The sequence below is a fragment of the Rana temporaria genome, chromosome 1 (assembly GCF_905171775.1).
Source record: "Rana temporaria chromosome 1, aRanTem1.1, whole genome shotgun sequence".
In the NCBI taxonomy this organism is placed as follows: domain Eukaryota; kingdom Metazoa; phylum Chordata; class Amphibia; order Anura; family Ranidae; genus Rana; species Rana temporaria.
The window spans coordinates 208,812,565-208,837,812 of NC_053489.1; the positions used below are offsets into that span (position 1 = coordinate 208,812,565).

General features: G+C 43.0%; 1 protein-coding gene and 1 pseudogene across 1 annotated transcript in view; both read right to left on the minus strand.

Moving 5' to 3' along the window:
* The window catches only part of PPM1F (protein phosphatase, Mg2+/Mn2+ dependent 1F), a 65,318-nt gene that overhangs the window by 34,813 nt on the left and 5,257 nt on the right, over positions 1–25,248 (minus strand). The window contains exons 2-3 of the mRNA XM_040348375.1: positions 12,759–12,892; positions 4,538–4,737 (exon numbers count right to left, since the gene is read on the minus strand). Of these exons, the coding sequence (XP_040204309.1) occupies positions 4,538–4,737; positions 12,759–12,892 (334 nt within the window). The remainder of the gene's footprint in view (positions 1–4,537; positions 4,738–12,758; positions 12,893–25,248) is intronic.
* LOC120925447 lies at positions 3,206–3,324 on the minus strand (annotated as a pseudogene).

Consider the following 25,248-nt stretch of genomic DNA (forward strand, 5'->3'; position numbering starts at 1 on the left):
CTGCTGTTAATGGCTATATAAACATAAGTTTGTCCATAGGCAGTTTATCAGACAGCTCATTCTCATTGAAACAATACTCTTTCCATGTGGTTGAGATTTTACCCAATCAAGGAGGCCAAGCACCTGTAGTGACATACAGACAACCACTAGATGGAGAATAAATCTGTATATAGACTAACAGAATATTACAGCAATCATGACAGTCAAACCATTTTAACCACTTAAGGACGGGAAGGATTTGCCTCTTATGCCGCATACACACCATCACTTTATGTGATGAAAAAAAACGTCATTTTCTGTGAAGTAAAAAACGACGTTTTCGAAACTTCAATTTTCAAAGACGACGTTGCCTACACACCATCGTTTTTTCACAATGCTCTAGCAAAGCGAGGTTACGTTCACCACTTTTTTTGCATTGAAGCTCGCTTCATAACTAGCTTCTGGGCATGCGCGGGTGTAAAAACGTCGTTTTTTGCTACACACGGTCAATTTCTGTGAAGTAAAAAAACAACGTTTTGAAAAACGACACATAAAATTAAAGCATGCTTCCAACTTTTTTTGTCGTTTTTCACAAGACCTAAAACGACGTTTTCCCCCACACACGGTCATTTAAAGTGGCGTTTTTAAAAACGTCTGTTTTTTTCATCACATAAAGTGATGGTGTGTACGCGGCATTAATGAACAGGCCATTTTTAGCAATATGGCACTGCATTGCTTTAACTGAAAATTGAGCCGTCGTGCGACGTTGTACCCAAACAAAATTGCAGTTTTTTCCCCCCACAAATAGAGCTTTCTTTTGGTGGCATTTGATCACCTCTGAGTTTTTATTTTTGGGGCTATAAACAAAGCGCAACAATTTTGGGAAAAAACATTTATTTTTACTTTTTGCTATAATACATAATATAAAAAAAAATTAAAAAAAATAAAAAAACACACACACACACACACACACACACACACATTTATTCATCAATTTAGGCCGATATATACTCAACATATTTTTTTTTAAAAAAGGCATATAAGCATTTGCACAAACAGATTTGGGGATTTTTTTTTTTTTTTTTTTAACTAGTAACAGCGGCGATCTGCAGTTTGCAGCAGGACTGCGACACTGCAGTGGACAAATCGGACCCCAATTAACACTTTTTTGGGGATCAGTGACATTATTACATTGATCAGTGCTATAAAAACGCACTGATCAATGTAAAAGCGACACTGGCAGAGAAGGTGTTAACATTAGGGGGCGATCAAGGGGGTTAAGTGTCTTCTAACTGTTTCGGTTGTGATTATGATTTAAAAAAGTGTAAACACAGTAGATAATAAATGGCTTCAGCCAAACACTAACCATGGGTGAAAGAAACAAAAATAGGATTTTTTTGTAGTCACCGTAAAATCCTTGTCCATGGACTCAGAGAAAAGGATTTTACGGCGAGTACAAAAAAATCCTATTTTCTCTTATCGTCCACGGACGGACACAGCTCCTTAAATCTTGACAAGTGGGACGTCCCCAAGCAGTGAAAAAAAAAAAAAAAAAAAAAAAAAGGGGTGGGAACAGCATCAGTAGAACCAATTGTAACTTCACCCCAAAACAAGCAGAGCTCCTCAACGGAGGAGGTGCAACGTTAAACAGCCGCCTGCAAATCCTTGCAGCCGAAAGAAGCATCAGAAGATGCACTCACCTCACAGCAACCATGTCAATTCAGGAAAAAGCGTGAATGGACAACCAAGTCGCCGGCTTGCACACCTGTGAGACCGACGCATGATGTCAGTAAAAAACCCAGGAAGCATCAATTGCCCTGGTCGAAAAGGTGCCGTGACCGGAAAGGGGGGACCCGCCCCCTAAGAGCATAGGCCTGTATGACGGTCTGCCTGATCCACCGAGAAATGGTGGCCGACAAAACCGCCAGGCACTTTTGTGGACAAGACACCGACACAAAAGAGAGTCAGATCTCCGAAACTGAGCCGTAGCAGGCAGGTACACCCGCAAGGCGCGTACCATGTCCAAAGTATGTAGAGGAACCTCCTTGGGATGCGACGGCCGAGGACACAAGGATGGAAGTACAATGTCCTCGTTAAGGTGAAATGAACTAAACCACCTGAACGGAAGGTTGCGGGCGCACCACCCAATTCTTACGGAGGATCAAGCATGGCGGATTGCAAGACAAGGCCGTCAACTCAGAAACCCTTCTAACAGAGGTAAAGGCCACTAAAAGGGGCCACCTTCTGAGATAGTGTCAAGAGAAAAATCTCTGATGTTTCCAAAAGGAAGGTTCCTGAAGAACCGAGGGCACCAGAGTCAAAACTCATGGGAGAACAGGTGGGCCAAGAGGGGAAAGTATATGACAAACCCCCTGCACAAAAAGGTACCCACCAGGGAACAGGCCGCAAAAAGCCACTGAAAGAACACAGCCAAGGCTAAAATCTGCCCCTAAACGGTGCTTTAAGCATTGTTTAGATCCACTCCAAGCTGTAAAAACAGCAGGACCCTGGACACCAAATACGTCCGTGGACGTCACTCCATCTCTTCGCACCAAGAGATGTAGGCCTTCCAGGTGCGATGGTAGATCCTCCGGAAGAAGGCTACCGTGCCCTCAGCATGGTTAAGATGACCGAGTCGGACAGACCCCCGTCTCTTAAAGTCTGGCTTCCAATAGTCAGCGACTGTACAACAGAAGGAAGTATGGGACTTCGGGACAGAAGGACCTCCCGCCCTAGCAACCGCTACCAGGCGGCCGATATCAGCGCACCAAGGATGCCGAGGCCAATCTGGAGCAATTAGAATCATCGGGATCCCCTCAGCCTCCACTCTGTGGAGCAGCCGTGGAAGCAACTACAATGGAGGAACGGCATAAAGCCGCCGATACAGACCCCACAGGGCCACCAGCGTGACTGACGCGTCTGTACAAGATCACTAGACCTGGCCACCAACTTTGACACTCTTGCGGTGGAGACGAGCGGTCAGGAGATCCATGCCTTGTGAGACTCAACTCCTGCAAGGGAGCCGAAACACCCCAAGCACAAAGACCAGTCGCCCTGGTCCAGCTTCCGGTGACTCCAGTAGTCCACCTGCCGGTATACCTGATAGCAGACCGAAGCCACGGCCGTGGCGTTGTCCGGCTGAATCCAGATCGGACGACCTTGCAACCTCCTCGACGAGGGGGAGCATAGCCTGATTGCCCAAAATAGGACAATGAACGGTAGACAGGGTCCACAGCACCTGATATTCCCAGGCGGTCTACCACCCAGGTACTAACCAGGCCTGACCCTGGGTAGCTACCAAGATCAGACGAGAGCGGGCGCATTCAGGGAGGTGTGGCTGTAAGCCCACGCAAGTCCAGCGACTCAGGGCCGACTGGACCCCCCATGTGCCCCCACAACCCGTGAGGTTGGCGTCCGTCGTAAACACCGACCACTGGAAGGAAGAAACAACTTCCTGGACCGAAGAGACTGACTAGGTGGCGCACCAGAATCTGATGATCTCAGAGACAAAAGATCTTTGCCACCTGGACAGTATTTCCCCTGAAAAACCAGAGTGTGGAAAGGGCATACAGTACCGCCTCGAAGGAGGCTATCCACAGGCCCCGGACCTGCATGCACCCAGAGAGAAGACAGATTGCGTCATGCCAATACCTTCACCGCAGACTGAAGAGTCTGTAATTTCTCCAGGCGAAGAAGGACCTTTGCCACCAAGGAGTCCAGATCAACCCTAGATACTCCAACGCTGAGTCGGAACCAGGACCGACTCCAAAAGTTTAAACACCCACCTGAATCTTCGGAGGGTCTGAATGGCTATAAACACATCCACTACGTCTGAGACAGAAGCTGCTCTTAGAAGAAAGTCGTCTAAGTAGCCCACGAGGCAAAGACTCACTGTCCCACAAAAAAAAAAAAAAAAAAAAAAAAAAAAAAAAAGAAGGAGGGCATGGTATTCTAAACTTTTTTTTTTTTGCGCTGATTATATAACCAATTCTCTCAAACGCCAGTTTTTTGGGTGTACCATGTTCCAGCTCGTGCCTCGCTCACCCCTTTGCCAGGGACAGTGGGCAGGGGTTCCTGTCCTCTGCACCCACCTGCACATTTTAAAATAGTCGCTGCATCATTTATTCACAGCGATCTATCGTGGCAGATGGCCTGTAGCTCTCAATGGACTGCAAGGTTGCCGATGAGGACCCTCAGTCCACTGAGACTTCCTCCAGCTTTCAAATAGAAAGTCTGTACAGAGGTGCGGGCAGAAGCTGGAGGAAAAGTCTTCAGGAGCCTGACATTACACCCACAATTCACAGGTACAATGCCTTGTAGGTTCCAGTAGGAGGGGAGGGGGGTAAGGAATGCACTTTTTTGTTCTGCGAAAGGTGAATTTTTTTGGATATAGAGATGCTTTTTGGATAATTTTAATGTATATAGTTTTCTCCAACCTTGGGGGCCTTTTTCTTGGTTGATGTTAAAAAGGAGATCATCATGGACAAGTAAGATGCAAGCAGAGGTGAGAAGTTTTACGTCAAACCAACCTCAAAGAAATAAGACATTTCATATTTACCATAATTCCAAAAAGCTGATTAAAATCCAATTGCATCACATGCCGGTCCTCCATTTTCCTCCGTGTGTTCCGGATTGCATGGACAGACACGTGCAACATGCGTTCAGAAGTAGGTGGAGAAGGCAGCTGCTTTTGCCACCGACTGCCGATATCTTGGACACAGGTAAGGCAATGATGGAATAAGGCATCTGAGCCGAGAACTACAAAATAAACAAAATGTTTACATTTAGTAAGGAACCACTAAAATTTTGTTTAAAAAAAAAAAAAAAAAAAAAAAAAAAAACTTTCTCTCTCATTTTATTTTTTCTAACACCCTAGAGAATAAAATGGTGGTTGTTGCAATATTTTGTCACACCGTATTCGCGCAACAGTCTTGCAAGCGCACTTTTTTGGGAAAATATATATACTTATATATATATATATATATATATATATATATATATAGTGAAAGATAATGTTACCCTGAGTAAATTGATACCCAACATGTCTCGCTTAAAAATTGCGCCCACTTGTGGAATGGCGACAAACTATTACCCTTTCAAAATCTCCATAGGTGAAATTTAAATTTACCGGTTGCATGTTGTGAGTTAGAGGTGGTCAAGTGGTAGACTTATTGCTCTCATGTGTGGTTTCAACACCGTTTTCATACGCAGCGCTGCTCACGTATGCGTTTGCTTCTGCATGTGAGCTCGGTGAGACGGGTCGCGTTTAAATTTATTTTTTCTCATTTCCTTTTAAAAAAAAATTTAAATGTCACTTTTATTCCAGTTACAAAAGGAATGTAAACACCCCTTGTAATAGAACAAAAGGCATGACAGGACCTCTTAAATATGAGATCTGGGGGTCAAAAAGACCTCAGATCTCATATTTACACTAAAATGCAATAACTTTTTTAAATGTTTCTTTAAGAGCATTGGGTGGAAATTAAGTTTTGACATCGCTTCCCCCTGCAATGGTATGGTATGGAGACGGGTGGGGGCCATCTTCCCCTCGCTCATCTCTATACCAATGACGTGACAGGACCCGATTGACTCTGCCGGTAATTGGTGGAGGGCACCCTCTCCCGTCGACAAGTCACCCTGCAGCAAATCCGCCGCAGAGACCACTTTTAATAGCTGCTGCCATAACAACGGTATTCCTCTTCAAAGTAGCGACGTAAAATGACAGCGGCGTGCTCCGGAAGTGGTTAAGGCAGGGGTCGACAATATCCGGGCGCCAGGTCGCAATTGCGACAAGAAATTGTGACCTGCCTTACCATTGCAACCAATGCAGCCTCACCATTGCAACCAATGCAGCCTCACCATTGCAACCAATGCAGCCTGAATGATGCCCATCTGCAGCCTCGGAGGGCAGAGGGAGGGGGCGGGACGAGTGCCAACAGATTACAAACAGGAGAATCTCTTGTTTACTTCCAATAGAGACGCTCCTGATTAAACAGGAGATTCTCTTCATGTAATCTGATGGCGTTCGTCCTGCCCCCTCCAAGGCAGCGCCAATAAATACAGTATACATCTTTTGTGGCCCCCAGGGCCACAAACAATATATATTTATATATCCAAATCCCCAGGGGGGGCATATTAAATCAACAGGGGGGCCGCATTTGGCCCCTGGGCTGGACTTTGGACATGCCTGCCTTAAGGTTACCATTCTAGAGTTCACTGTGAATAAAGTCCCTAGAATTAGAAGTCTCAATATACAGTGGGTATAGAAAAGAAAAAAAAAAAAAAATCACCCCCTTTTAAAATAATCACATTGTGTTGCTTTGTAGCCTGAAGTGAAGACCAACACAGTTTGTTTTATCCAGCCGTTTCTACTCAGTGTAACATACAAGTGAAGGATATAAAAACAACATGTCAGAACTGATTTAGAGTTTGAAAAAGGGTCACCCCTTTTGCTTTAATTACAAGCTTCAGTCTGTTGTGATAGGTCTCTAACTTTGCACATCTTACCTTTTATAATATTTGCCCACTCTTTGCAAAACGGTTCAGTTAAATTTGATGTTGATAGTTTGTGGACTGCAGTCTTCAAGTCATTCCACAGCTTTTCAATGGGGTTTAAGTCTTGGCCATTCACCCCCCCCCCCCCTTTAACCACTGTGTGATCATTTTTGCTGTGTGCTTTGGGTCATGTTAGAAGGTAAACCTTCTTCCTATTGACAAGAAGTATTATTATAAAGTTGCACTGAGTAAATACAGGTGGATAAAACAAAAAACGGTGTCTTCATTTCAGGCTGCAAAGCAACAAAATGTGAATTTAACCACGTCAATATGGGCACTTTTATCCCCTTCCTGCCCAGGCCAATTTTCAGCCTTCAGGACTGTTGCATTTTGAATGACAAATTGCACAGTCATGCAACACTGTACCCAAACAATTTTTTTTATAATTTTGTTCACACAAAGCTTTCTTTTGGTCGCACGGTTTATTTTTTTGCCAAGCAAAAAAAGACTGAAAATTTTGGAACAAAAACCACACACGCATAATAGACAATATATATATATATATATATATATATATATATATATATATATATATATATATATATATATATATATATATATATATATATATATATATATATATATATATATATATATATATATATATATATATATATATATATATATATACATATACATACATACATACATACATACATACATACATACATACATACGTACATACACACACACACATTATATTTTTTTATTACATACATAATCACAATTTATTATTTATTTTTTATGTTTTTATTTTAAAGTAATAGATTACAACAGTTACAGTATGTCAGATGACAACAACTTAGAATGAGATACAGCATTGAAATACAGATAAATGCAATAATAATTGTACTGTTGTAGGAGTTGATTATACAGATATAAACATAAATTAAAAAAGTTACTAATAAATGGGAATGGGAACCAATGGAGGGAAGGGAGAGGGTAGTGGTGTTCCTAAGGTGGATTTCATTTATTTTATTTCACCATTACCCATGAAAGGGTATTAATACCATGACATGAGAACTCCTGAGTCAAAAAAGTGTCTGACGTATAGTATATGGCCCAGGGTTTCCATATGCTATCGAATTTTTCCAATCCATTTTTGTCTAGCGCTTCTAGTTTAGCATGTACGAATGAAAGATTCATTATTTTTTCGGTTTCCGACAACAGTAATGCAGGTGATTTCCATGCACTAGCCATTACCTGCTTCGCGGCTATCCTAAACAAATGTTAAGTAAGGCCGTCATTGGATCTGATAATATAATACAGTCAAATATTTTAGAAGCGATTCTAAAAATCCCTTCCCAGAATTTCCTTACAAGTGGACACTGCCACCAGATGTGGATATATGTTCCTTTGGCTGGGCAACCGCGTAAACAGAGATCTGAACAGTTTGCTGAAAATTTTGCTGATCTATTGGGAACCAGGTACCAGCGGGAAAGCACTTTATATGATGTTTCCATTGCCGATACATTTATAGATGAAGAGCTAGTATTAGACCAAATGCTTGCCCATGTTTTGTTATTAATTTTACATTCCAGGTCTAATTCCCATTTAGCAATATAAGAAGGTATTATGGCATTTGTTTTAGTGATCAATTGGGAATAAATTATAGAAATACGACCTTTGGCATGTGGATCTTTGAGACATATCCTTTCAATTTGGGCAATATTTAAATTATCGCTAAGGGAAGGTCCATAAAAGTTTTTGATTTGAAGGTATCTGAAATTTCTGTAGTGGGGAGGCCGGATGCCTCACAAAGGTCTGGAAAGGGTCGAATTGTAGTTGTTGATGCTATGTGATATAAACACGTAATACCAGCCCTGATTCAAGCCTTAAAAGTTTTTGGAAATACCCATGCTGGATAAAAGGTCGGATTTTTATAAAAGGAAAGAAGCGGAATGTGTGGGGATTGCAATCCATGAGAGGTTTTGTACCTATCCCATAATGACAACGAGTGTTTCGAGATTGGATTTTTCATTTTTCTACGGTTTTGAGGGCTCAGCCAAAGGATATTATTAGTAGGAAGAGGGTCAAAGTCTATTGCCTCAATAAGTACCCACAATGGGATTTCTGTGGTTGAGTGATACTTTGATAGTTGCGCCAATTGTGCTGCTTTGTAATATGTTGCAAAGTCTGGAAATCCAAGCCCACCCATCAATTTGGGTAGAATTAATGTTTTTCTAGGCAATCTGGGTTTTTTCTTCCCCCACGTGAACGGTGTTACTTTATGCTGGATCAATCTAAGAAAATAAGCAGGAATGTGATTTGGAAGGGTTCGAAATAGATAATAAAAATGACTATACTCCAAGTTTTTATATGTTGATTTTCCCAAACCAGGAAATTGGCAAAGAAGACCAGTCAGATAACAATCTAGTGACACTTTTCTGTAAGGGAGGGTAGTTGGCGGTAAATAATTCGGAGGCATTAGCTGTAAGGTGTATACCCAGAAATGGTATACTACGGTCTGCCCATTTAAAGGGCAGTGAGGACTGTAAATTTTGTTTCACTGAGTGAAATATTCAGTGCCAGGGATTTTTGGTTATTTACTGTGAGGCCGGAAATGTGGGAGAATTCGTGAAGTACCCGCATTAGATTAGGGGCCGATATCTGCGGTGAGGATAAAAATAAGAGTATATCATCCGCAAATAGACTTATTTTGTGGTGACATCCGCCTATCTCTATACCCGTGATCGTTGGTTCCATCCTTATCCTTTGTGCTAGAGGTTTGATAATTAAAGCGAATAATAGCGGTGATAGAGGACACCCTTGACGAGTGCCTATCTGTATATTGAACTCTTCCGATTTGTAACCGGCATATTTAATATAGGCCTTGGTATTGTGGTACAGTGCTGCAATCCAACCCATAAAATGTGGGCCAAAGCCCCATTTCCTAAGAGCGAACTGCATATACGACCATGAAACAGTATCAAATGCTTTTTTTATTTTGAGAGAAAGAAAACACGAGGGTATTCAACGCATTTTAGCTGCATGGGATAGAAGAGCAGCACATCTAATATTAATCGCCAGCTTGTCGGATAGGGATGAAACCAGTTTGATCACGGTGTATTAGTTTGCCAATTATATTTAATCTGGTTGCTAAAAACTTTGGCTAAAATTTTCACAGCAGAGAGATGGGGCGATAGTTTGACCAAACTGAATCGTCCACATGTGGTTTAGGCAGCATGCAGATAGTTGCAGTTAAGGTTTCTTTCCTAAAAGAATGGTTATCCAAGAGAGAATTAAAAGGTATTCGTTAGAATTGGTGACAGGATATCTGTAAAGGTTTTGTAGTAGAGGGCAGAAAACCCACCAGGCCCTGGTCGTATATTTACTTTCAAAGTTTTGATAGCCTGGGACACTTCTTCACTAGACACCGGTTCATTCATTATTTCCATTTGCGCCTTGGATAATGCAGGAAGGGAGAGCTGAGAGAAAAAGCTGTTTGCTTTAGATTGATCCAACTCATTATTAGAGGAGTATAGACTTTCTAACTGTGTTTTAAATTTTTGTAGGATTTTCACAGGGTTAGTGGAGTATACTCCTCTTGAAAGCTTAAGGCGAATTGGTTAATAATTATTTTGACAGGATTTAAATGTTCGGGCTAGAACTGTATTTGGTTTGTTTGCATTTATGAAATAATTATGTTTCGATTGTTTAAATATTCTATCCGCTGACTCAGTGAGGAATAGATCAAATTCCAGCTTGGCTTTCTCTAGTCGCAATCTGGATGATGTAGAGGGATTTTGCTGGAAAGCCATATGACAGGAGTTAAAATTTGTTTCTAGGGTATGGTACAAGGCTTTTCTTTCTCTATTACATAAATTAGCTTGGCGTAAACTTATACCCCGGAGAACAGGTTTATGGGCTTCCCATAAAGTAGTTGGGGAAATATCCGGAGTGGAATTAAATTTTAGGTACTCCCGTAGTGCAGTTTCAATATTCTGTTTATATAATGAGTTTTTGAGCAAAAAGTCTTTAAGCAGCCACGTGGCGTCACACGCTTTTGGTATTGTAGATGCTATGGTATTGAAGACTGCACTGTGGTCAGACCATGGGATGGGTACAATTTTGGAGTTTAAATATTTCCGGCGTTATACCTATAGGCATAAAAATGTGGTCTATTCTTGAGAATGACTGACAGGGATAGGAATAGTGAGTGTACTGCCTTTTAGTTGGATTCACTTCGTGCCAGGAATCCACTAGGTTGTACTTTGCGATTAGTTTTGAAAAGGATTGTTTATCAGGTTTTGGGGTTTGTGGGATTGGCGACTTGTCTAAAAAAGGGAAGATGGTCTGATTGGAATCTCCACCCAACACTACAGTTCCTTTTTTATGTGAATCGATGACCTGCAGCAGATGAGATAGGAAAGAGTTAGGTTTTTTATTAGGATCAAGTATCTGCCTTCCGGATCCTTGATCTCCTTAGTGACTGAGAACGGGGTACTACTGTGAAATGCTATAAGCACACCGCTTTTCTTTGTGGAGGGCGAGGCTGTGTAAACTTGCGGGTAGGACCTACTAAAGAATTTGGGAGTGAATGATGGTGTGAAATGTGTTTCTTGAAGACATACGACATGTGCTTTTTTGGTACGAAAGGCTTTAGTGCGTTTTTGCGGGATATTTAAACCTTGGACATTATAGGACAGTATGTTCAATGGGGCCATGGTATTTAAAAATTGTCAGATCTAATGTTGCTCAGACATGGAATAACAAAGAAAGACCACCTTCGGGACGCAAGGAGAAATTGGAAGTGGGGGTGAAAAAGGAAAAAAAAAAAATAAGATGCGAATATTTGACCTACTCGTGCGATTTTCGTAATCTTCCAATCTTGTAGAGTCAAATTCTCCTCTAAGGTTATTGATTTCTGAGGAGAAATCAGCTGTACATTTTACCAAATTGTCAGTCCTTAATTCTAGTACTGATGTTCGCTGTCCTAGTTCCCTTATCTCTTAGTAAGGCTTGTAGTGATATAGTCTGAGGTAGCCTTTAATGATTTTTGTAACATCAGCTCTATTTGTTCCAGTGTTACTTGTGGTGGCAAGTCCTTCTGTAATGTTTTATCACAGTTCTCCATAATATTCCCTGGAGAGTATTTATTTTGGCTTTGTTCCTTTAATGGGGCCAGAGCTTCATTGTGTGACACAGCAGGACAGGCTGTCTGCTGTTTCAACTCCCTCCCTGTTAAATCTGCATTGGATGGCTTCAGTGCCATGACAGGAACACTGTAGCACTGTGAGGCGGCTCTCTCACACCTGTTTTTGTCACAAAATGTGCTCAGAAAACCCCCCCGAAAAGGGTACCCTTGTGAGGTAGGTGGCTGTGTGGTCCCTTTGGGTGGCTTTTTGGGCAGGTTTGGGGGTTACCTCTGCCGTTATCAGGCTCCTCAGGTCCGCGGTGTAGGGAGCTCTAGGCAGGCATTACCTCACCGCTGAGCTCCGCCTCTGCACCCTTTTTTATTTATATTTTTTTACACATACTGTCAACATAACTGGTGTGTCGGTGATCAGGGACACCGACTGGGGACGGCTTTTAAAGACACTGACCAGAGCAGTATGTTGTTACAACAATAACATTGTACTACTCTGGGGAAGTGATCAGGAATTTATTTTTTAACACACATTTGCTTATAGCAATGCATTACATTGCTATAAGCAAGCATTTTAGCCCAGGTTCCCACTGACAGCGGTATTGAAACACAATGTATGGCATGAAAGGAAGCCATCCATTGGGTAAAACTGTCATGTGACCTGCTGTGATTTGTCACAACGCTCACACGATACTGGCAGCAAGCCAGTACTTTCATGAGTCATCGGCTGTGCGTGAGCACGACTGGTAAAATATCTTTCCGCTGCATTCCCCGCGATCAGCACTTCCTGACAGGATGTAGCAATATGTAACGTGTAGTAAAATCAATGTTTTCGTACGTAGGTTTCCCACTAAATTTTATTATACATCATAGGGGACCAAAAACCCCTTATGTGATACAATTGCTTGGTGACAGGTTCTCTTTAAAGCCGACATTAGGGTCTTGAGACATCAGACAGGTTGCAAAATTTACACACGTTGCTGGCTGTAGCACCCAGGAGCGTGTGTAACCCCCACTGCTGCACACATATTCCAGTAGCAGTAAAAGGGTTCACTTCAATATCTGGCAACGCACAATAACAAGATGAGGAACATTTCTATAAGATTAGGTCTCAAATCTCACAATCCATACTCACAATCTTCAATCTCGCCATCACCTTGTGATCCCTCTACCACATCTTTCTTTTCCACGAATGAGGCCAGGTCATTCTGCAGGGTTTGGTCAACAGCAGCCCTGGTTAGACTGGCAGCAAGCCAAGAGGGACCACCTCTGTATAAAAACACAAATTAAATCAATAAAACCTAAAATGTCACAAAGCATTAATTTTCATTATACAACCTATAACATATTAAAACGCAGACTAAATCTGGTGGTGAAAACAGAAGTGGTGCAAGATGTACATGTGCAGACCAATAAACCTGTCACACAATTGCTAGTTTCACCCTATCATGATATCGGATATCCTGAAAAATTAGCTTAAAGATTTACTTGTCCAGTATCTACAAAAATAATTGTGGCTTTGGGTGTACTGAAGCTGATGTTTTGCGTTTTCTTAAAAGAACAATGGTATTTCGAAAAAGTATGTATAGTAGGACTTAGAAATTCAATAGATTAGGATTTCTGTCTGTCACTTAATTACACCGGATGAAGAAAGATTTTACTGGTAGACTTATCAGTCAGGATCCAGAAATAAAAATGGTTATTCATTCTGAAGGCTTCATGCCAGGAAATACCATAGGAGGAAGGAAGTCCGAGGAAATGTTGTCATGGCAGGAAGTATGCTGAGACAGAGGCAATTGTAATGCAGAGGAAACAAGCCAGGAACCGAAAAGGCAGGCAAGATCATCACCTTAGTATCAGAGAAAGAAGATCCTGCAGATCCCAAATGTTCACCGATAAAATCACAGGCTAAATACAGATGCCGACAATAAAAAGAGCTAAACTGATATGTGAAGCAAAGTCTTGTTTTAAGCCTGAGCGAGAGGTGATGGGGGTGCATTTACATTACAGCAACAATGCGAGGATTAACACCCAAGTTCCTCTTGAGATTTCCGCCCCCCCCCCCCCCCAACTGCTAATTTTCCAACTAAAAGTACAAATGTGAGTGGGCATTACTGACATCAGCTGGCGTTCCCCTTTACACAATCAGGGGAGGAGGCTGCCACAAATGATTTGAACCAAATAAATGAGGGGGCATGTCCAAACCCTGTAAATAAAAATAATAAAGCATTTGTTAGCCTTAGAAAGAGAGGGGGGGGACCGAGCGTTTGCAAGTTAAACAATTTTTTTTTCCTAGAAAATTACTTAGAAACCCTAAACATTATACATTTTTTTTCTAACACCCTAGAGAATAAAAAGGGATTTTATTGCAATAATTTGTGTCACACCGTATTTGCGCAGCGGTCTTATACGCGCACTTTTTGGGGGGAAAAAAATCACTTTTTTTTAAATAAAAAAAAGGGCAACATAAAAAATAATTCCTAACTTTTACTATTGTGAAAGATGTTGTTACATTGAGAAAATTGATACCAAACATGTCACGCTTCAAAATTGCACCCGCTCGTGGAATGGCATCAAACTTTTACCCTTAAAAATCTCCATAGGCGACATTTAAAAAAAATATAAAAATTTACAGATTGCATGTTTTGAGTAAGGCCCCTTTCACACTGAGGAGTTTTTCAGGCGGTTTAGCTCTAAAAATAGCGCCTAAATACCGCCTGAAAAACTCCGGCCCAGCATTCTCAATGTGAAAGCCCGAGGGCTTTCACACCAAGGCAATGCGCTGGCGGGAGAGAAAAAAAAATCTCCTGCAAGCAGCATCTTTGGAGCGGTGAGAGGAGCGGTGTGTATACCGCTCCTTCCCATTGAAAACAATGGGACACCGCCCGCAATGCGCCTGTGCAGAGGCCCTTTTGAGGGCGGTATTAACCCTTTTTCGCACGCTAGCGGGGGTTAATACCACACCGCTAGCGACCGAATTCTGCGGCAATTCCGACGGTATAGCGCCGTTATTTTTAGCTGTGCTATACCTCCACCTTACCTCCCGCCCCAGTGTGAAAGGGGCCTTACAGAGGAGGTCTAGGGCTAGATCACGGCAATGCCTCACATGTGTGGTTTGAACACCATTTTCATATGTGGGCGCTGCTATATATTTTCTTATATATTTAATTTAAAATTTTGATTTTAAAAACAGTTTAAAAAAAAAATAAAAAAAAAAAACATCCCTTATAATGAAAAAAAGCATGACAGGTACTCTTAAATATGAGATCTGGGTCAAAAAGAACTCAGATCTCATATTTGGACTTAAATGCAATAAAATTAAATTTGTAATTTGAACAAAAAATGGCCCTTTAAGACGTATGGGCGGAAGTGAAGTTTTGACGTTGCTTCCGCCCTGTTATGGTATGGAGACGGGGTGGGGGCCAATCCATACCCAGCATACCATACCCAGCATGAGAAAAGGACCTGATCGTTACCGACGGCTCCGGTAAGCGGCGGAGGGCAGGGGCCCTCTTTCGCCGCAGATAATGGTGATATTGCGGCGAATCCACCGCAGAGACAAACCATTATCGCAAACACGACCACCCACTGAAAAGATGGATACCTCGGTTGTGGCAGTAGCTGCTGCCGTTACCGAGCTATCCCATCTTTAAAGCGCCAACGTATATAGTCAAAGGGCGGTCGTGAAGTGGTTAAGGACAGGAAAGAATTGTCCCCTTAATGACCTAATCACACACTGCATTTAGCAACGGTTTTGTTACATGGGATTTTGTGCGGTTAGAAAAAATAAATTTGACTGCGTCCAGGACCGATTTATTGCAGCTAATCACAGTGTACTATTTCACCTGCAGATAGCAGTGGCAACAAGGAAAGAAAAACAGGAAGCACATCAGAAATGGTAAGAATGTTCTACTGCAGTTAATCGCAATGTGCAAATGATCGCTGTGCCTGGAGTCTTGGAATTTCAAAACAAAAAACATGCTTTTAACAGCGGCAAAACAGACGCCCGTGTGAAAGGGACCTTACAGAGGAGGTCCAGCGCTAGAATCATTGCTTTCGATAGAATGATGATACCTCATGTATGGTTTGAACGCCGTTTACATATGCAAGCCAAGACCTACTTTTGCTTGCTAGCACGAGGGGACAGGGGCGCGTCAAATAATACCCCCCCCCCTCCCCCCATCACTTTTATTCCTTTTACATGGAATGTAAAAATCCCTTGCAATAAGAATAAGGCATGACAGTAGAGCTGCACAATTCTGGAAAAAAATGAGAATCACAATTATTTTGCTTAGAAAAAAAAAAAAAAAAAAAAAAAAAAAAAAAAAAAGATTAACGATTCTCTCAGGATTCTCGGCGCAACATCATCTTTCACATTATACCAAAAAATTGGGCTAACTTTACTGGTTTTGTTTTTTTAGATTTATTGAACTGTATTTTTTCCCAAAAGATTGCTTTTGAAAGATCACTGCACAAATACAGTGCGACATAAAATATTGCAAGGACTGCCATTTTATTCTCTAGGGCAGGGGGATGCAAGCGGCATGCGAAGCCTCGTCGGCCTGCAACTCCCTCCCCCCAGTGAGACACAGCAGTGGGACAGATGAGTAGCGGGGGGTACAGTGATCTGAGGTGAGAAGGTGCAAGAGTTGGGGCTGATCTGAAGACTGGAGGTTTACAGCATTTACTTTATAAAAAAAAAAAAAAAAAACTTTTTGAGATTGAGAGCGTGAAGATGATTTTTTTGTTATTAAATTGGCACGCTTAATTTGTTTGAAAACATTTTCCTGCCACACTGTGCTCAAAAGGTTGCCTACCCCTGCTCACACACAGGAAGTGGGCTGTATAAAAAAAAAAAAAAAAAAAAAAAAAGGTATTTACTGCCAGAAAAAAGTTTTACTATGCAAGTTAAAACAACAAGGGCAGAAGATTTAAGAGATGGAAAGATGAAAAAAAATTACTGAAGTTTCCGCTTTAGCCCAGGTTTACACTGGGCTGCTGGAATGAAGCAGTGCGAGTTCAGCTGAACTCCTACGATTTCACTCCCGCATGTCAGTCCCGATTTCGGCCTGCGATTTCAGAGACATCTGTAGAGGTTTCTGAAATTGGTGCAGCGCACTAATTAGGACAGTGCCATTGCTGGCAAATACTACCGATTTGCCATTTCAAATTGCATGTGAAAAATGCACCAGTGTGAACCAGGGCTTAAAGTGGATGTAAACCCTTACATATACCCAGTGAAGTGAACAGCCTCAGATGATACACAGTAAAGGTGTGCATCTTCACAACGATTCGTTTCCGCGATGCATCACGATTACCGACGAGCTCCCACTTCCGTTTGGGCCGCCTAGGCGACTCTTTCTCCCTGCAATCTTCTGGCACAGATCACAGGTCCCAGAAGATTGGCCGGCTACGGAGGACAGCGCAGCGAGACATGCGCACACGGCTGTGAAGCTCCAAGCTGTCACAGCCGGATGCCCACAGTAGTATTGCCAGCGCCGTGGACAGGTGGGGGAGAGAATGAAGGGTTTGGGTGCCCACGTCGCTGGATTGTGGAACAAGCGAGTGTCCTTTTATTAAAAGTCAGAAGATGCACTTTTTTTTTTGTAGCTGCTGACTGAAATTTTTTTTACTGAAACTCCACTTTGAATTAAAAATAACCCCACTCCCTTAAAAAGTGCACTACAGGGTACAGGCATTCACACACTGCTGCTTGGAGGTCAGGAGGGATTAGAATCCACAGTTGACAAACAGCCCAGTGAAGTTCCCTGTACTGTCTCTGTGCCGACAGTTCCCCGGCTTCCTCGTTTGCACCTTCCAGCACACTAGGAGTTAACAGTGGAATGTGCAGACAGGGAAGTCGGGGGAAACTGTCAGCACAGAGCATGTACGCGGTGTGAGTATAAACACATTTGTACTCTACTTACTGCTTATTTGTACTCTACTTACTAACTGTTCTAATAAATCCTGAGTTACAATCCATTAAATGTCCTGCTGTATGCACTTTTTAAAAAATATGGAGCTTGTGAGGAGAGAGTGGCGGACTGGGCAGTCATTTGAGCAGCATATACGAACACTGAAAAATGCGGCAAGAAGCTCCATATTTTTTAAAAAGCACATACAGCGGGATACTTAATGGATTGTAACTCTGAATTTATTAAAAAACAGTTATTTTAACAGCTATACGATCCAAGCGCTCTCCCAGGAGGAGCATGGCAGTTTGGGATGACATCACTCGGCAATACATTCAATGCCGCATCGGGGACACCCAAATCGTGATGCATCGATTGGAGGAAAGGCACACACCCCCTCTCCTCAACATAGGTAGAGACTTTCAGCTCTGACTGTTGAAAAGTTCAGGGCTCTGCTAATTTATAGCATTCTCCCCAACACAAAACTCTGCTTTTATCATATGTGATGAAGCACTTGTCAGAAGTTATCAGGCTGATAACAGAAGAATGAAACAGGAGACAGCAACAGGACATAGTGATTTGAAGAGAGATAAGAAAACACTGCAGATGTAAAAAGAATATCTCAAACCTGTACGGTCTAGGATATAGTCACTTTGCATGCAGCCGCTGGCGTCAGTGTTGCATGCACTCTGAAGGTCCGGTGGATGCTTCCTTGCAGGAAAGAACGACCCCGTGCATGCGCAGGAGAGACGTCATCGTGGCTCTGGAGCCATGACCCTGGAACGAGTGCCGAGCGAACATGTCTGCTCCCTCAGCTCTGATCGGGAGGCGGTACGGGGGCTTCATTCTAAGGTGGGGGGGGGGTTTGACTTTTTTTTGTTGGGCATACAACCGCTTTAATGGAAGTTGTTGATACATACAAGGGAAAAGAGAGAAGGTATACTTGATTCCAGGGTACTTCCTGTGAGCACTAGCTTTAGAGCCATTTTGTCCCCTTCAATCTAAACCTGAAGTCAAAAGTAAAAAGACTAATATAACCCAAGTTTAAAACTTTGCATCCCCTCTGCTAAAAGACTCACTAATCTACTGGCATACTGAGCATTTGGCCATTTGTTTTTGTTCTTTATTTTAAGATTTTACAAATAAGAAAAGAGAAACAATTGCAGCATATACAAAAATATACCTCATAACGTGACAGTAAGGCCTCGTGTACACTGCTGTTGGTAAACGGACGTTTGGAAGCAGTTGGGCAATTTTTTTTCAGCTGCCCCTGATTTCTTCTCTATGTTATCTTATCAGTACATGTACACAGGGTCATTTATAGTCGTTTCTAGGCAGGTGTATTTAGAAGCATTTTTTGGAAAAGCAAAATAAAAAAAATGCGTTCAGGACAAATGTTTAGAGGCAATTGAAGCGCCAAACGCCTGTGACAGCTTGTAAACGTGGTAACACGCATTTAGTTTACATGCGTTTTTAATTTTAGACTATTTGAAAGAAAAAAAAAATCTAAACGTAAACGCAGCATGTAAACGCAGCAAAACTGATGTTTTTAAACGTTGGTTACTATCCGTCAAGTTAAATCGTTCAGGAGAGTTTGTAAAACGTCCCGTGTACATTAAGCCTTACTGAGAATAAGTTACAGAAGCACCAAACAGACACCAAAATGTTACAAATGTAATTTAACCTAAAATACTTTTCAGACTTCTGCACAGCCTTATCAGTGCTTCTTATATTATATACGAGTGCACAAAAAGGAGTCCAAGGTAAGCAGGTTTCTTCCTTTAAAAACAGACTAAATATTGCTGGCGTTACACAAGAAGACAACTGGAATTAGGCAAAGTGTATTTGTGGTATGATAGGTATGAAGGCTGGGCCTGCTGAGACATCTGACTGCTCACTCAGCACAGACACTACGCCTTTCTAGCCGACTTGCATCACTCAGTGAATCGCTGTTTAGTACTCAAAGTTTGAGGATCTGTTAAAAAACAAAAACACACGTCTAAGAGCAACATGCAGTTTGCACTTTAAAATATTAGGGCCTCTAGTACACAGGATTGGAAATCGCCACTTTATTTTACTGATGTGAACACATTTGCACTGTTGTCCATAGAACAATGCACACAGCTGCGTAACTATGAGTACAGAGATATAAAATATGCAGTACTTTACATGCATATGCATGTATATGTTTTTATGGATGGACTTGTGTCTTTTTTTTTCAACATGACTAACTATGTATACTGCAATACTGACAACTAGAAAAGGATGAAGAAAAATTTGGCGCATGTATATGCATATTTACGCGCTTATACGTGAGGTCAGTACTTTGTAGTACTTTCCTCTTATACACATAAACTCCCATGCACGCGATCGCGCCTGCCGGCCATGCGCATTGGGTTCCCTGCTGTGCAGCGGACACACGCGCTCCCTCTGGTGGCTCTCCTGAGCGGAGTCGTATATGTGGGGGATTAAATGCAATATGTTTATTTTATATTACACTAGTAAAGTAAAGCTAAAGGCATTTTTTCCATTGTGGATAAAGGAAGGGTTATAACCCCACCCCTGTCAGGTTTTTGTCCATCTGTGTCCCATTGGAGAGATTGCAGCTCCGGGTGAGGGACTGACTCTTTACATGTTGTGAACTGGAACCCAGGGTGCTACACAGCTCATCTGTGAGATTCAGTAACATACATAAATCTGGAATATTGCAGCACTCCTTGGTATCTTTAAAATGATATCACAGGAACTTTAAAAGGTGACGTGTTTTGCACTAAATTCAGCGCTTACTCAAACCACTTTAAAAAAGGTCATATCTCAGTTCTCCAAGTTTTACCAGCAATCGGCAGGCGCGGGAGGACATCAAGTCCCCACGACCCGCAGATTAGCTCGTGCTGCGACTCCTCACAGCAGAAACGACACGCCCCCTGCAGTCAGAAATGCAGTATTTCAATATCTAGCCTAGTCCCCATACAGAAGTTTGTAAGCTTACTTTGTTAGGATCCTGGCTCATTTGCTTTCTTTTAATTCTGTGACACATTTACAATGTCCTGTGAGTAGGCACTACTGTGTCACATTTCACAGAGCCTGTCTTCTGATCTACAGAGAAGGAGTTTCTGGAGTCAGAGGCAGTATAGGAATCACTGCTTATAGGCAGCAAGGTACCATGGGATATGTAGTTCTTAGAAATTGAAAGTAAACAGCAGAGAAGCTGGAAAGGATGCTGGGAATCCAGAAAGTTGTGGAAAGATCACCAGACAGGCAGGACAACACGAAAGCAAATTTTTCAAGATTATATTGGACTGCCATAAATAACTACTGTTTGTATTGGCATTACAACGCTGATATTAGAAAATTAAAGCGTATGCCGCGACTAAAGGTTTTTAGAAAGCTTAACTCTAGAATAGTTGTTAATGTCGACCACAACTTTCTGCCTCTTTGTACATTAAAGAGGTTGTTTACGGCAGGGGCTCGGAAGGAACGGCACCCGGGACCGTTCCTTCAGATTGCATGCACCAGTAATGTCACCGGCTGCGAATATGTAAATATCTCCTAAACGGTACATGTTTAGGATATATTTTGACTACCTATAGGTAAGCCTTTATTATAGGCTTACCTATAAGTAAATGTGAAGCAGAGGAAGTTTACTTCCTCTTTAAAAGCATCTTTTATTTGCTTACTACTCGGTTCTCGGTCCTCTACCAATGTGGGCCTCTGCTCGGTTTATGGCATGCTGCTTCTTATTAATCGATGGGGTATGTGTCAGATGTACCGGGGGATTATTTGGCAAACTGGATTATGGCTAATGTGTTCAAAGTAGTGTCATGGAACATCAGAGGACTGAATAGTAAATTTAAGAGGGCCTCAATGTTCCAGTATCTGAAGTCAGTTAAGCCGCATATGGTCCTCCTGCAAGAAACTCACCTGGAGGGTAGTAGAATTCTGGCGTTACGCAAGCATTGGATCCAAAAGGCATTTCACGCCACGTACTCCACGTTTGCCAGGGGGGTGTCTATACTCATTAGTAAGACGCTTCCATGCACGATCCATCAGGTGATAACTGATCCAGGGGGACGATACGCGGCAGTGGTTCTAGATATAGGAAATCGCAAAATGCTAATTGCAACGGTATATGTACCACCTCCCTTTAATGTGCAGTTACTGTATGATCTTTATGTGAAGTTGGCACCACATGCTTACCTGCCACTCCTGGTTATGGGGGACTTTAATGCTACATTAGGGGAACTAGATTCCTCCAACCCCGGGAGGAGTGGGTCCCAGGACCTGTTGGCATGGGTAACCATGGCGGGGTTGACGAAGATATGGCGTGCTAATTATCCGAACACGGTATGTTATTCTCATCTTTCCCAGACTCATCGCTCCTCGGCTAGGATTGATTTAGCGTTTGGGAACCAGGCTATGATGTCTTATGTGAGGGGGGCAGAATATTTGGCTGGTGGGATATCAGATCACAATCCACTTGCTGTTTCCTTGCTACTGCCAGCAGCTGGGGGGGCGAGGAGCTGGAGGTTGTCCCCGGGTTGGTTGCAAGAAGAGCAGGTTTCCACGCAGTTGTTAGAATCATTAGACAACTACTGGACCCTTAATGTAGAATCGGCCGATCCACCAGTGGTTTGGGATGCATTTAAAGCGGTAATTCGGGGTGAGGCTATTAAGGCTATCAAAGGAGTTAGAGTGGACCAAAACTCTGAAGTTCTAAAGCTACAGGACAAAGAGCGCGAGTGTGATTCCGCTCATGCCACGGACAAGTCTAATATCACGTATACTGCACTGTTGGAGGCTAGACGCAGACTTTCCTTACACTTCAATGACCTGGCACACACTGAAGCTAAGCATAGGGCAAATTCCTTATTTTCAGAGGGAGATAAAAACGGCAAATTGCTTGCCAGATTGGTAGCAGACCAAAATCATATTGAGCATATATCGGTTGTAAGGGGGTCAGCTGGGGACCTGGTGAGAGACCCGACTGATGTGTTGACTGAGTTCCAGAAATACTTCTCCGCCCTTTATGCCCCCATCCCTCCCTATAACCATGAGGCACTGACAGACCTACTTGGTACCCGGACTCTTCCCAGACTTACTGCAGAATACTGCTTGTCATTGGATGCCAACATTACTAAGAAGGAGGTAGAGGCAGCAATTTTTGATTTCCCACCTAACAAAGCGCCGGGGCCGGACGGCTTCCCGGCGGATTTTTATAAACTGTATGTGGAACAACTAGCCCCTAGACTTACGACCTTGTTTACCTATTGCTTGGAGCAAAAGATACTGCCTGCATCTATGCTTGATGCATATATTATCCTGTTGCCCAAGCCCGGTAAAGACCTACTGGAATGTTCGTCCTACAGGCCCATTGCCCTTCTTAATATGGATCTCAAAATTCTGACAAAAATATTAGCTAAAAGACTTGCCCCGGTTATATCTTCTTTAGTGGATGTGGACCAGACAGGTTTTATGCCGGGTAAGTCTACGGATACAAACCTGAGGAGACTGTTTACGCATCTACAGCTCCCCAATCTGGATGCGTCCTGTAGGATAATAGTCTCTATCGATATAGAAAAAGCTTTCGACTCGGTGGACTGGCATTTTATGCACACAGTCCTGGAGCATATGGGTTTTGGTCCATCGTACAGGCAGTGGATCAAGCTACTTTACAGGGCCCCTAGGACGGCCATTCGTATGGGTGGGTCTATCTCTGATTTTTTCACGATCGGGAGGGGGACCAGACAGGGGTGCCCACTATCACCCTGTTTGCTCTTATGATGGAGCCCCTGGCAGTGGCCCTAAGGGCATCGGAGGAAGTGAAGGCCATCAGGGTGGGGTCTATTGATGAGGGCTTGGCACTATATGCCGATGACCTTCTGTTCCTGAGGGATCCCGTAGAGTCTTTAAATACTGCTTTGGACATTATGGATAAGTTCACCACATATTCCGGCCTGAAAGTTAACTGGGGGAAGTTGTCTATACTGCCTATAGATGAAGGGGCCAGGGTAAGAGCAAACCCAGATCTCCCACTTCAGTGGGTCACACAAATAACATACTTGGGGGTGAAGGTCACAGCAAACGTGATGGATTACATGACTCTCAACCTATTGCCACTCTTGACGTTCTTTAAGCAAAAAGCACTGGCTTGGCAAAAACTTCCCTTATCACTGATTGGCAGGATTAACCTTCTAAAAATGAAAATCCTCCCGGTTATATTATATTTTCTGAGGAATGCTCCGGTATGGATACCGAAGTCATTCTTTAAGAAACTAGACAGTCTCACTAGCTTTTTTCTCTGGGCTCCTAAAATGCCTAGGGTTGGGTTGAAGGTCCTACAAGAACCATGGGGTCAAGGAGGGTTGGCACTTCCGGACTGGCGTAAGTATTACTTGGCTGGTCAGTTTGTGTTTGTCCATAGGTGGCTAATCTCTGACGCGGGTGATTCAGCCACGGTGCTCGAGGCTCCTCATCTCGGATCGTATGAGTCTCTCCGTTTGGCAGTTCACAGGGGTACGGGAAGGGACCTCCCTCTAACGCTTACCATGAAAGCTACGATCAAGGCTTGGGAAGAGGTAGAGAAGCTGGCCTCTCCGAGCTACCAGGGGCTTTCCCCTTCTACACCTCTGTGGATGAACCCCAAACTTCAACACTTTTATAAATTAGATGATGCACCCGGGTGGGCTTCCAAGGGGGTTAAATTGCTCGGAGATGTTACTCGGGATGGTGACCTGCTAACATTTGATCAACTGAAAACCAAACACGACCTTCCGAACTCGCAATTTTTTCGGTATCTTAGCTTAAGGCATGCATATCAGTCCCAGTTTGAGTCGCGGAAGGTCAAATCTTTTCCCTCTAGATTGGAGGACCTGCTTGCGACGGAGGAGCTGCCCAAAACACTGTCAGTGTCCTACAAGGAGTTATTTAAGTCTAGTCCCAAAGGGTTACTTAAGTGCAGAGAGAGATGGGGGGTGGAGGTCCCGGGCATACAGGGAGAGGAGTGGGATGAAATGTGGGATCGTCCATTTAAATACTTAGTGGCAGCGAGAGATCGCCTAATTCAATTCAAGTTTTTGCATAGGGTCTACTATACTCCGGCCAGGTTGGCATCAATATATCCATCTGTCCCTGCTGAATGTTGGAGATGTACGTTCTCCCCTGCTGACGCGCAACATGTATTCTGGAGCTGTCCCCTAATCCAACAGTTCTGGATGGAGGTCACGGAATGTATTAAGGAGGTGCTGGGAGTCCCGGTCCCGCGGGACATTAGTGTCTGCCTACTGGGTCTGGTCGAGGAAGTGGTCCCATTTAGGGCACACAGAACACTATTGAGTATCTTACTGTTTTATGGGAAAAAGGCCATCCTACTCAAATGGAGAAACCCAAAGGCCCCTGAGATTGCGTTTTGGAAGGGTTTGGTGAACGCCATGCTACCATATTACAAAGCAACGTATCTGTCCCGGGGATGTGTGGGGAAATTCGAGAAGGTGTGGAGGGCCTGGTATGAATCAGAACACACGGTGGGGTAGGGGGTAGGATGCATAATTCGGGTCGATATGTTATGTAAACTGGGGAGGAAACTTACATCAGCTGGGTTGGTGACTTGGTTTGCGGCATGCCGTGACGGAGGAGAATACGATTACTGACATGATCTTAGGCTGAGGCCGGTGGGGGAAGGGAACTGAGTAGAGGGAGGGAGGGGGGGGGGTGGTT